Below are 14,549 nucleotides of genomic sequence, written 5' to 3'. Positions count from 1 at the left end.
GGGTGGAAGGTCACGGGAGGGTGGGGGGCAATTCTATCTATGCAACAGGCCTCTCCCCTCAGTCCATCTTCTGCCGAGCTGTGGATGGCATGTAGAGCAAGAGTCAGCTATGACAGGAAAATCAAAATGCTGATAGCAGAGAAGGCATCCACTTCTCACCCCAGGGGATCTCAGGAAAGTGTCTAATTGACCTTGTTTCACAGAAGCGTGCTGTGCACAGTCACTGTAGGACTTCCATGAGTCGTGTCAAAAGTGCTATCCAGAAATGACGGGGCTCGGGTGATAACAAGCCATTCTTAATTATTCATGGTGGTGGAAAAATTGTAATAACCTGGCTAAATGACGCTGGCAGAAGAGTCAAGTCTTTCACTTAGGCACACATTCGTGTTCCTCAAACATATGCATTTTTCGGCTGAATCCACACTGTACTATTAATCCCGATAAAATGTCCACATGGGACTGCTTATCTATATAAAGCTAGAATAAGGTTGGAGGATAATGCGGAGCCTAAAGTAGTATTTTTGAAAAATAACTCAATGAGCTGATATCTGATCTTTATTGAATACCTTAGAACTTTTAAAATTTTACCAAATGGCAAGCGATCAGCCTGGGGTCTGTCTAGTGCTTTCCATTAAGCACACTTGATGCTTTTTTTCCCCTTATACCCTTAATTGTCTTTAGACAAGAATCATGTACTTGGGTTCTTTAGAGGTAATTGTTTCTCTTCACAGTCAAAATGCTGAAAGATAACTTAAAAGGAAGAAACAAGGATGTGGTTTACTCACTAACTGATGTCAGACCTTGAACTAGAGATCTAACTAAAGATGCAGCCTAAAAATGGAATGGGTGGAAGGCTGCATCTGAATCATGAAAATGTCTTTGGTTGTTTTGATCAGTTTTTATGGTCCAGAAGACAGGCACATTTGGTGGCCTATCAACTGGCTTAACAGGCAGTGGGACCGTATGTTCTGCCTTAAAAACTACGTCACATGATCTGGCAAAGGGGGAGTTGGTGTCTTAATTGAGTTTTTGTCCTATACAATGCAGTATGAAACTACACTCTAATATTGCAAATTTTATAAATCACATGAAATAACCAAACCTTAGATTCAAGAATTTTCATAAAATATGTTCTCAAAAAAGGATTGATAACATAGACAATAAAATGTGAAGTGGTTAGGGATCAACCAATGGATCTTCTGAAACACTTTCATGAACAAAACTTTAGGAATCTTTGGCCTTTATTCTCACTCTTCCACTAACTAGTCTGTCACCAGAGCCAATTACACTCTCACTGATCAATTTCACAGAATGTCCTTGCTTCCATCATTATATTATTAGTTACTTACAGTTCCAAAGCAAAAAGAAATATGCTTTTGGGTGGGGAAGAAATGTAGTTTACTCGAAACCGAAGGCTACCTTTTATCCTATGGTTTATAACATCAAAGTCTCCTGTTAGATATCCCTTCCAAAATCCCTTAGCTGGACTGTTAAGCATGAAAATCTTCGGGGTAGAGATGAACATCAGGGGAACCTTCAAGGGCTTGTTGGAAAATGGATATGAGATTTCCAAAATTAAAGCACTTAAAAAAAGAAAAAAGGGGGCTTCCCTGGTGGCCCAGTGGTTGAGAGTCCGCCTGCCGATGCAGGGGACACGGGTTCGTGCCCCGGTCCGGGAAGATCCCACATGCCGCGGAGCGGCTGGACCCGTGAGCCATGGCCGCTGAGCCTGCGCGTCCGGAGCCTGTGCTCCGCAACGGGAGAGGCCACAACAGTGAGAGCCTGCGTACCGCAAAAAAAAAAAAAAAGAAAAAAAAAGAAAGAAAAAAGTCTCTCTCTTCTCCTGACCTTGGAAACAAGTAAGGACGATGTTATTTTAATTTGCATTCAAATGTTAACAACGCAGTCACACAGCACCACTGGGATCCACGTTGGGTTTCCACTGAAGATTGCTCATCATTTCATTATGGTTCATTATGTTGATAACTGTCAGAAAGCATTAGAAGGGAGGGCTTTGAGTAATAGAACTGAAATGGTAATTTTAAAACAATACATTTTCTAGAGGAAATACAGTGGTGCGATAAATTCAATTAGAAAAGGCAAATGTAAAGACAAAGTAAGTGATGCTTTGCTGTTTGGAGCTAGGCTGTTTCTATTCCTTGATAACCTAAACCTGCAGAAAGCTTTCTCACATCAGGACCTTTCGTCATAGATCTTGGTAAATTTGCCCTCATTAGCACTGAGCTCCTCCAGTACAAATTATCTTAAAAGCTGCAATTTTGGAATATTTTAGGCCACATCTAAGTATCAATCAATCATTCTTTGTTTGTTTGGCATAGCTGACTGAATTATTCAAGGCCGTTTACTTACAGACAGATTTGTGAAGGCCCTTCAAGTTAGCAATCTAAAATAATAATCTCTGATTTACAGAGTGCCCCCAATCATGAGGCTCTAATAAGTTTCATCAAACAAGTTAAACAAAGAGGACCCAACAGCACAAGGACAGATTTCCAATTGAAAAGTATGGAAAACTACTCCCGTAATGGTGCTCAGAAGTAAAAGAGGAAAAATAACAAATCAGTTATTTCTTTCCAGATATACAAAGACAATTTGCTTTTTCACAAGGCATTTTTCCAGTACATTTTGAAACACAATGAAGGAATGGAAAGTTACCTTAAATGTAATATAGGTTCGATCTTCCAAAGGGGGAAAAGAACACCGACTAGAATCATTGAACGAGCAACTTATGACTAAGGCATCAAGGTCTTCCTGCACTGGTCTCCCAGCACTGCTGATCGCCAGACTACGTTCCCCGACTACAAGGAAAGGTAAAGGGAAGGGGAAAGAGACCTGGAGGGGAGGGGTTGGTGATCATCAGAGTTAAAGGACATTGATTTCATTGATAAAAATCACACTGACTGGTCGGAATGGCCATCATTAAAATGTCTACAAATAATAAATGCTGGAGCAGGTGTGGCGAAAAAGGAGCCCTCCTACACTGTTGGGGGGAATGTAAATCAGTGAAGCCACTATGGAGAACAGTATGGGAGCTCCTTAAAAAACCAAAAATAGAGTTCCTGTATGATCCAGCAATACCACTCCTGGGCATATAACCAGAAAGGACGAAATCTCTAAGTCATGAAGGTATGTGCTCCCCACGTTCACAGCAGCACTATTCACAATAGCCAAGATATGGAAGCAACATAAATGTCCATCCATAGATGAATGGATAAAGAAGATGTGGTATATATATTCAATGGAATATTACTCAGCCATTAAAAAAGAATGAAATGCTATTTGTAGCAACATGAATGGACCTAGAGATTATCATACTAAGTGAAGTAAGTCAGAGAAAGACAAACATCATGTAGTATCACTTATATGTGAAAGCTTAAAAAAATGATACAAATGAACTTATTTACAACATGGAAATAGACTCACAGACATAGAAAACAAACTTGTGTTTACCAAAGGGCAAAGGAGAGGAGAGGGATAAACTGGGAATTTGGGATTAACAGATACACACTACTATACATAAAATAGATAAACAACAGGGACCTACTGTATAGCACAGGAAACTATATTCAATATCTTGTAATAACCTCTAATGGAAAAGAATCTGAAAAAGAATACACACACACACACACACACACATATATAACTGAATCACCTTGCTGTACACCTAAAACACTGTAAATCAACTATACTCCAATTTTTAAAAATCACATTGACATTTCTTCTAAGAAATGGTTCATGAAATCAAAATCCCTTCATCAGCTTAGATGGCATCCTTGTATGTATGGAGGCCTGCGTGTCTGCCTTGCTGGCAACGTCTCCAAAAACCCTGTTGACTTTCTTGACTGATGTCTGTGCCTAAAGGGAACACTGACATTTCCACTCTTTGGCTGTAACCTAGTAACATAGTAGAGACTCCACGGTGCCTGTGTTTGATTATGCAACTCCAAACCAGGTTGGATTTTCTTCATCTGGGAGACAAATGAAGTACTCGATTTCCATTAAGGGAGAATGTTCAGAACCCTTGAAATCTCTCTCTAGAGTCACCAATGACCTGAAGAAATGGCCTGAAAGTGACAAGGACAGAAGAGAGGGTCTCCCATCACATGCAATCCATCAGGGAGGCTCTAAATTCCTACTGGCTAAAGGTGGTCCCCAGACCGGCACCATCAGCAGCATCTGGGGACTTGTTAAAAATGCAGAACGTCAGGGCTTCCCTGGTGGTGCAGTGGTTGAGAGTCCGCCTGCCGGTGCAGGGGACACGGGTTCGTGCCCCGGTCCAGGAGGATCCCACGTGCCGCAGAGCGGCTGGGCCCGTGAGCCATGGCCACTGAGTGTGCGCGTCCAGAGCCTGTGCTCCGCAACAGGAGAGGCCACAGCAGTGAGAGGCCCGCATACCGCAAAAAAAAAAAAAAAAAAAAAAAAATGCAGAACGTCAAGCCTGACATCTCCTACCAATCCCTAGGTGTCTTTTGCGTGATTCTACGCACATTCATGTTTAAGAAGCATTGTTCTTACTCTCTATTCTAACAGGTACAGATTATTTTCTTGAAAATGTTCACATGATGCCGCCATTGAAAACTGCCTATCTTTCTCACAGCCATTTATGCTAACCTAAGCTAACCAGAAGCTGCATCCAAAGTCCTCCTAGAGATAAAGTTTATTCTCCATTAAATTCTCTGAAGTTCTCCAGCAATGCAGACGGTGTGAAGAACTTCTTAGGCATTTCCCTTCTAAATTAGCCAATGCTGCTTGTATTCCTGGTCTAATCGTTCTCCAAGTGAACAAAAACCTGATTTTACAAGCCAGTAGAGCAGAGTCTCTCTTTGGCTAGAAGAATGAGTCTTAGAGAGTGTGTTTTATTTCTTCATTAGTGTGCCGTCACAGTGAGCGATCACTAAACTCAGGGCTGCATAGGAATGTTGGGGTTAAAGACAGCATAATGAACAAAGAAGTCCCTGATTATCATGGCTGTCAGCACAAGGGAATTGGGTTTGTCACCTGGCTTAACCAACTAGGAAGAACTGATTAGAGGCTGGAATCACTTTGAAAGGATCCCTGATGTTTATGTTCCTTTCCATCCCCATATCTTGTCAAGAGAAGCCGATAAAGCTGGGGGTGGGGCGAGGGGGAAGGGCTTCATTTTCTGGGTTATTTGATCAAGGGGTTCTCTGAGAAACTCCCACTGTCTTCTCTATTGAAAAATCTACCACCACACTGTCCAATGGAACTTTCTGTGATCATAGAAATATTCTATAGCAGTGCTGTTCAGTATGGTCACCACTAGTCACATGTGGCTATTGAGCCCTGAAATGTGGCCATGAAAACAGTCATGTGTGCCTCGTGGCTACGGCCTTGGACAATGCATGCCCACTGGAAGAAATCTAGAAGGAGAGCCGTAGGTTAGAATAGATTCTAATTCTGCTATTTAATTTACTAGTCTATCTGTTACTATCTGTTATAGATTACCCCTATCTCAAAGAGGTCTTAAAGAGTCTTGTGTAGTTAATATTTATTAAACTAAAAAATAAAACTTAAAAATTCAACTCTGTAGAGAAGTGGTCTCAACCTTGTCTGTAAAGTAGGATTATGGGGGCAACTTTTGAAAATACTGATGCCTCAGTCCTACCCCCCAGAGTTTCTGGAGTACAGTACAGCCATTGGTAATTTAATCATGTAGTCAAATGAGACAATCCCTTTATAGGGGCAGTGAGATGCACTGGCTGTCTGCTGTGGAGGTCATTTGGGGAAGGAAGTGACCAGCTGGGAATAAAAGAAGAGAACAAACATTCGTAAGATCCCTACCATGTGCCAGACCTTTGCAAATATCTTCTTGTTTAATTCTTTTTTTAAAAAAATATTTATTTATTTATTTGGCTGCTCCGGGTCTTAGTTGCAGCACACGGGATCTTCATTGCCACATGCGGGATCTTTAGCTGAGGCATGTGGGCTCTTTTAGTTGCAGCATGCGGGATCTAGTTCCCTGACCAGGTATTGAACCCAGACCCCCTGCACTGGGAGCACAGAGTCTTAACCACTGGACCACCAGGGAAGTCCCTCCTTGTTTAATTCTTAAAACCACCTCACAGGTAGATAATGAGAATCCCATTTTACAGATCAGTAAACTGAGGCTTGGAGAGATTAAATAGCCTCTCAAGTGTGTGGTATTAACATCAGCACTGTGTTTCCTCTTAACTCAGAGTTGGAGAGATACAATAAATGCAATGATCTTGTTAGGAAAGTGTTAAGGATCACATATTGCTTTGGTATTTTCATGGGTCTCTTATCAATGACACAAAAAGCCACCTCTCTTACGTTGTTGAAAACAATCTCTGAAAAATGCAAAAGTTACTTTCATGTTAAAACTTTCAGGTCTGTCCATAGACTAAAATCAATATTTTCTTTCTCTCATTTGCGTAGTCAAGGTAAAGCTAATAATTTCCTCCTACAGAAACATACAACTCCAAGGGTTCAGAAACCACTTTTACGTATATGGTAAACATACCAGTAACTCAGGCATGTGGCAACCTTTGGGGTCTCCCTAAACTCCCGCATAGCAAGCTGCAAGAATTAAGTGATTGGCCCATGGCCCCCTAGAATGCTAGATAACAGATCAGAATCATAAGACTGAAAATACCTGGGAGAAAAAGCCAGGTTGTCTTGCCATCAGAGGTGAATTTTATGAGGTTCACAATCAAGCCCCAGCCTAGAGAAGACTTATCTGTGTGGAAAGTAGGTGTTGGACTGCATGATGCAAATTGAAGGCAATTATCACACTGTCCTCCCACTATATTTCCCTTTGAGCTTGCTATTATGCCCTAAAATCACAACTGGAGAAATGTTGGTAGTGGGTGTGGACAGAGGAGGAGAGTTTATTATGAAGCTAATTGCACACAATGGAACATAAGAGAAGAATATTTAGATTGGAAAAGAAACAGGCTGGGACTTGAGCATATCAAATATATGTGGCATCCAGAGAAAGTACCTAGTCTATGGAAGGAACAGAAAAAGAAGATGAGGAAATCTTTGTCCAGTTATGTTTACAACTAAGCCTGGCCCTAATATACTCCTTCCCTCTGGAAATTTGTGCATGAGCTAAGGAAGAGGGCAAGACTGCCTCCCAATAAATAGAAACTTCTGGTGTTGCGGCACCATCACCAAGCTGGGGTGGAGTCCTGGTCACGACCCCTAACATCTCTGAGCTGGCAGTTACCTCATCTCTAAAATAAAGATAATGTCTGGGCTTCCCTGGTGGCTCAGTGGTTGAGAGTCCGCCTGCCGATGCAGGAGACACGGATTCATGCCCCGGTCCGGGAAGATCCCACATGCCGCGGAGCGGCTGGGCCCATGAGCCATGGCTGCTGAGCCTGCGCATCCGGAGCCTGTGCTCTGCAACGGGAGAGGCCGCAACAGTGAGAGGCCCACGTACCGCAAAAAAAAAAAAAAAAAGAGAATGTCTATCTCGTAGATTGTTATCACATGAGCCCTATGATAAAGTTAATCAAAAGTGCCTAATGCACTACCTGGGTATAATGATAAAATGGTTGTTGTAGTTATTATGACAATAATTATTATCCTCTCTGGTTATGAAATGAACTCCGGAGGGTACAGCAATTTCAGTACAAATTTGGGATGGCCCTGAAGTTTCTCCGCTCACTCCTATTAAAGGTGGTCCTTGACTGGGCTAGACAATGGCCCCCCAGCTGACCTAACTGACTCCAAACCAGAAACAAAACTGCTCTTTGTGGTGATGTTTACAGGCCAGCCAAGATGGAATGTACGGTAGTTAAGGAACAAAATAATGAAAGTCCTAATGACAGTAAAAGCTAACATCTGTCAAGTAGCATGATTTTATGCATTTTACATAGTATGTAAATAACATGAGGGTACTGAGTAGCAACAACCATGAGGGAGGTACTATTATTAGTCCATTCTACAGATGAGGAGACTGAGACTTAAAAGGCTAAATAGTCATTTGGGTACCAAATGGTGGGCTGGGAAACAAAGCCAAAACCTGCGGAAAGCTCTTGTGCCTGGCCACTCAGCTCTGAACCTCCAAACACAGGCTCAGTCAATGAGAACACAGGGGTGGAATACCCGGGCCCACCACTCCCTTCTCTGGTCAAGGTCATAGCCATTGCAGGGTGTATGAATCCCAGAGTATGCATGAAAGGAATGTCAACCCCCAGAAACACTGTCCATATAAAGTGTGAGAAAGGAGTCCTCTATTTCCCTGCATACCGCGGTGCCAACCCCATCCATTCCTTAACCCAGCATGTGTTCAGTGTTTATCATTAAACAAGCATGTATTAGGATCCAGGTCTAAATGTTATGAGCACAAAACTATGAGGAAAGAAGGAAGAAGGGTAACGACATTGCAAGCTATGACATCCGTGCACAGAACTGAAACCACTTGCCCACATGTGATCCCATCCTATACCTGTTCCCCTTGCAGCTGTCACGCTTCCCCAAGAGTCCTAGATGAAACGGTAAAGCCGTTTATAAATTCCAGTCTCAGCTCTAATTACGCTGTGTCAGACAACCCCTGAATGTTCAATCTCTGCTCCACCAAGTCGTCTGCTGGCAGCTGTGCATTTTGAAGGCGACAAACTCAGTGAGAAAGAGCCTTTCTTTTCCTGAGGATTGCCCCTGCTCTGACTGAGAAAAGATGCATGTTTCATTTCATTTGCCCCCTGCATGGCTATCCTGGGAGAAGGCCTAGCAGTGCCCTGCTAGGTGGAAATGAAAGCTGTTGGCATCAAAGAAACGGGAGATGAGCATACAACTTACGGGTGCAGGGCATGGAGGCAGCATCGTTGTCGGCTCTGAAAAAGCCTCGGTCACAGGTGCACGATGTGGCTCCTTCCCAGACAGAATAGCTGTGTGGTGGACACTTGGCACAGCTGGCATCCATGGACAGGGCCTTGTAATATCCAATTTTGCAAGCTAAAGGAAAGCAGAAAAAAAAATAATCAACATAAACCCCTGATAACATAGCAAAGCGAAACGTTACCTCCTTGATTCAGAAGAAAGGAGACATTTTTGCTAATCACTAGTGAGCATCTGGCTTGAGATGCAGGTAAAACAACCCAAAACATTTGTTGATAACAGTCACTCTTTAAGAGCCATTAACATTACGGTCAGGTGGCAAAGCCCTGTGGAAAAAATTTTCCTAAAACCGGTTGTGTCAATAAAAGCACGGCTGAAGTTTACCCAGAGCTTCCTACATGCTTATATGCATGATGCCGTTTGATTCTTATGGCGCCCCTTTTCCAAAGGCACTGTTGCTAGTCTTACCTTGGAAATGAGGAATACCAGCTTTGAGCGGTAAACTGTCGGCACCAGACCATGCATCTGGTAAATGTCAGGGACCAGCTTTGACTGCAAGTGTTCAGCCCCCAAAGCCTGTACTCTTGGCCCCATGCTATGGAATCTGACAGCATGGTTTTGAACCAAATAGTTGGAAGTGTACCCCAGCGCCAACAAAAAATTGGTAGGTGATTATTTCCTAATTATGCTCAGCTACAGAGAGAACCAAAGTGAAAGACCAACAGAAGCAACCAAGCATAAAAGAAAAGAGTTGGTAAGACGTGGATCATGATTTCAGGGGAAAGTAATATAAAACTACCCACAGTAGATTCTGGAATATAATATGTTCAGATTTTTTTTCTAAGATTGGCAGATATTTTGCGTTCATTTTCAAATTCATAAAACCCTCATGTTTCCCTCTTCCTCCATTTTTCCAACACCGCCCTCCCTCTGCACACACAGCCCAAGCGGCTGGTGGAGAGAACATGGGCCATACAGTTCCTTATGCACCTGACACGCTTTCCATGACCTCATCTTTACAAACATCGCACTGACACCAAGGACTGCTTTGACTAATGTGGAAAGACTCAATAATTCTGGGAAATCTCACCATAAATAATAACTAATAGCGTCTTTCTCTCTCTTTTTTTTCTCCCCTATGCCCTTCAAGATCACCTCCCAAATCTGTCTCAACCTCAAATAAAAATTGACTGACACCATCCATATTAAACCCACAGTGACAAGGCCATTAAAAATAAAGTTATTTTACAAGACCAGAGGTACCATAAAAATGTTACAGTTACCCACAATCTTTCCAGTATGATTCACTCTCAATTTTCTCCATTTATCACACACTTTGGGTATTTCTAAACTATCAAAAATATCAACTGGGAGAAGGGCCTTTTCCATCAGCATGACCACCGCAAGAGACCAACCGCGCCAGCAATCAGCAGAGTTTACTCAAACCAGTAGATAAAAAGAGATCCACAGAACTATGTGATTCTCTGAGGAGAGGTGGCCACGTTCCCTGTCTCGTTACTCATCCATCAAGCATCCGTACGGCTTTAAGTTGAAGTCTGTTCCCCCGTCCAGCACATCCTGTTGGTATTTTCTTAATCATGCTCTGGTAACGGCAGGCGGAAACGGAGTTCAGCAGAAGCTCCAGAAAAGCACGCAGTTACTTCACCATTATTAACTAGAGTTGCTTACAGAATTTCCTTTAACGAGCCAAAACTTTATGGCGTGTGGAGCACCAACAATAAAAGCGCTCGGAGATCAATCTCTCCCTTATTTGCTTTCGTCTGTCACTGGACCGGAGCATCTTAGAAAAACAGTTGCTCCAATGACTATGACTGAGATTTATGTGTCTCAAGTTTATACACATCATATCATTAGCTAAGGTTCAACATGCAAGGTGCTTCTTGGTCACGCTTAAGATGGCCCTAGGGTTTCGATTAAAATCAAAAACTGTGGCTTTGGCAGGAAGAAGCACTGAGGGTCAAACCCGTTCTTCCCACTTCAAACACAATGAGTCCTTGAACTTGACACAAACCCACTGGGTCTCGTGTCTCACTCAGTCAGTCACAGCCCACAAAGGCAACTTGTGGAAACCTGGTCGCTCGGGGCTGGGACGGCCAACAAGGGATAAATTGCTTTTATTTTTTCACAGCTGGATGTTGGAGGAGAACTTTGCCCGTTCCTGCCTAATCCTTGCGCACCTTCGTTTAATCAGGCATCAAAATGTAAAAACTCACAGTGGGAGTGGGAGATTGACAACAAAATTGGCCTATGACTGATTCATTGCCATGTGAAAACAGAACACATTCAAAAACTTGTTAAGAAAAAAAAAAAAGCATCGCTATTTCCTCCACTTCTATTCCAATCAGACTACTTCCAGTTAAAGAATTGGATTCCTAGTTCACAAAAATCAAATTGAAGGATATCTTGAATTTCCTAAAGTTCAAAAATTAGTTGTGTATATACATGTTTATTTAAGGGAAAAGTGAATTTTCAATTTTATACTTCTTTTCTGTTTCCTTGAAGCTAGTATATTAATGTTACCAAGAGTAAGTATTTGTGAATTCATTTGAAGAATACAGAGTTTTATATCTATTTGGGAAATTGAAGGCTGCGGCTCTTTAAACACACTATTTTTACTCTCTTTTCCTCTTGCTTTTACAAGCGCAAGCAGAAAATACAACATTGTCATTGTGCTCTTCTCAGCAACCCTCTCTACCCTTCACACATTCTTGTGTCTTCAACTACATTAAGACCATGTTATTAATATTTCAGGATTCTTAGGAAGGATCTCTCAAAATACAGTAGTGGTTTTTCATGCACACAGCCATTTTGCTGCCTACATGTAAAATGACCTTCTAAATTGATGGCTAAGTACATTTCTTTGCTCTGAGTGGTTCACAGCCTTGCAGCGTTTGGTGCATGAATGTGTAAGTACATCCCATATTTAATCACCATTTATCTGCATCTTAAAATCTTCACTACATCTTTCATTCTAAACAAACCCCCCATGAAACGTGTATAGCAAGCACTGACACGTGTTACGATTTTCCATCCTTCTTTTGGGTGAAAACCATTACACTGTAGTTTTGAATGACAGTGACTCGGTAAGCAAGTTTGGAGAGAGCCAAACTGCACACCCAAGACATGACTTCCTTCTGCCCTGCTGCTGGTGAGGGTTCACGAGATGGGGTACAGAGAAAGAGTGCCTTACTTGACCTATCAAATATGCCATTGTGGGAAGATTAATTCACATGTGCCATGCAAAACTCTGAATTCTTTTCCTTTAGCTTTGCCTTAATTAGTTCTTTCTGCTGAATTTAAATAGAAGAAGATAGGGGCTTCCCTGGTGGCGCAGTGGTTGAGAGTCCGCCTGCCGATGCAGGGGACACGGGTTCGTGCCCCGGTCCGGGAAGATCCCACATGCCGCGGAGCGGCTGGGCCCGTGAGCCATGGCCGCTGAGCTGCGCGTCCGGAGCCTGTGCTCTGCAACGGGAGAGGCCACAAGAGTGAGAGGCCCGCGTACCACACGCACAAAAAAAGAAGATAAATGAGGACAAAGAAGAGAAAGAAAAACTTTGTTTCATTGGCTCACCCACTACTATAATGAGGTTGTATTTTAGGATAGTCTTCTGTAGAAGTTTCTTTGTGGAATATTTAAATATAACTACTTTTGGTTAAAAACAAAAACAAAATGGTTCTTAAGGCAAGGTAGTATCTTCAGGATTTATAGATGTATAGATGATTTGCATGAGGTGTAATGCCCAATTTCAGGAACTAGTGAAACCTACTCTTAAGAGATATTATATATATAGATGTTTGGTCATTTTTCTCCTTTTTAGAAAATACAGAAAGATTGATCGCACCTGACTGCCTTTATAGTTCACGTTTAAACTAATTTAGTTTGTAAAAATAGCTACTAATAATATCAGTTGTGATGATACATCAAATATTCATTGAGCATTTATGGTGTTTACATGCAAATGAAAAAACTGAGGGTTTTAAGTAACTTGCCCAAGGTCACACAGCTAAGTGGTGGAGTCAGCATTAAGACTGACTTCTAGCAAAATGTGACACTGATATAAATGAGTGGTGGGGAAGTACGGGTGGTCCCAACTTCCATTTGTCCCTCCAGCCCACCAGGTTGCTGCCTCGGTCAACCACATGTCTGTGACCCACTTTCCAGGTCTACGCTGTCCAGAGCAACTACTGGCCACAAGTGGGCCCTGAGCGCTTGAAACGGGAGTGGTCAGAATTGAGACAAACTGTAAATGTGAAATACACAGGAGATTTCAAAGACTTAGTACTCAAAAAGGAGAACTATATTATTAATAATTTTTATATTGATTACATATTGAAGCAACATTTTGGATATACTGAGTTAAATAAAATACCATTAAATTTAATTTCACCTTTGAAACTTTACATTTTTTAATGTGGCTACTAAAAATCTTAAAATCATCTGTGTGACTTGCACTGTATTTCTATTGAACAATGCTATGCTAAAGTCTGGACTCTTAAGTCGCGCACACGCGCGTGTGTGTGTGTGTTCATGTGTGACCACACACAGGCACTCTTGCAAATGCTGGGTGCTGACAGTGATGGGGGATGGACCTTTGCTCAAATTTACCCTGAGCCCACCTCTGGGAGGCTGATTCACTTCTATTTAAGCACTGCTCTCAGGCAGCTGGCTAATTTGAGAAAACCTAATTTGTGCTAAAGTACTAACAAATAAACATTAATGTGTTAAAAATTACCTTCCTTGGTAACAAATTTGCATTTTAATTTGGAGTCTCCAGAAGGTTAAAGATGAAATTCCAACAGTGGCTCCCTTGGGGCAATCTGAGCCATTTATGCAAACTGGTCCAGGGGGAACATTTGGCTCTCGGAGGCCTGTGGGTCTCTCTACCCTCATCATGTGGGTAGGATACTGGGCACACACTTCCAGACGGGTACTATGGGGAACTCTGCCTTTGGTGTACTGGATATACAGTATTTTCAGTATGCTTAGGAATTTATTTTAGAAATATCAGTTACGTAATGGCCATTATCAAATTAGTTTTTGATTAACTGTTCACTTGCTAGACTGTATATTATATGAATAACATAAGAGGTTTTCCTAAGGGGAAAACAATCTGTCAAAGAGAATTTCTTGGGGCTTCCCTGGCGGTCCAGTGGTTAAGACTCTGTGCTCCCAATGCAAGGGACACAGGTTTGATCCCTGCTCAGGGAACTAAGATCCCGCATGATGCATGGTGAGGCCAAAAAAAAATTTTTTTTAATTAAAAAAAAATTAAATGTATAAGAAAATTAAAATAAAAAATAAAATGAGGTCTCTAAAGAAGGTTTCTGCTTTCAGGTTTTTGCAGAAATGTGCAATCCCCAGCCATCTTTGGGGAAGTTGTGAACATCAACAAATCCCCCATAGTACAGATGGGAAAACTGAGGCAGAAAGGTTAACGATCTGCCCAAGGCAGGGTTGGTTTTCTAACCCAGGCAGTGTAGCTTAACCTATAAATCAGGCTTAAAGACCTCCTCATGCTTTTTGAAATCTACAGGGTAAAGATGGACAATTGTTATAGGGAAACAGGGCTCTGCTTTGGGACCGTCGACTATTCCATTCATAAATAGCAAAACACTGGCAAAGCCACACTGTGCCAGTCACCTGCATTCCACGACTGGTTTTCCTGATATGTGTTGGAAAAAAA

The 14,549-nt window shown here is 41.9% G+C and overlaps 1 protein-coding gene across 2 annotated transcripts in view; it reads right to left on the bottom strand.

Annotated features, from left to right (window-relative positions):
• EPHA4 (EPH receptor A4) overlaps positions 1–14,549 on the bottom strand; it is a gene marked incomplete at its 3' end in the record, with an annotated part of 146,724 nt that overhangs the window by 73,301 nt on the left and 58,874 nt on the right. For both annotated transcript variants that reach the window (XM_082631072.1, XM_082631073.1), the window contains exon 4: positions 8,806–8,961. In XM_082631072.1, the coding sequence (XP_082487198.1) occupies positions 8,806–8,961 (156 nt within the window). The remainder of the gene's footprint in view (positions 1–8,805; positions 8,962–14,549) is intronic.

This window comes from Mesoplodon mirus (genome assembly GCF_964341445.2).
Source record: "Mesoplodon mirus genome assembly, chromosome: 8".
NCBI classification, from domain to species: Eukaryota; Metazoa; Chordata; class Mammalia; order Artiodactyla; family Ziphiidae; genus Mesoplodon; species Mesoplodon mirus.
This window is presented reverse-complemented; position numbering and strand designations above follow the sequence as displayed.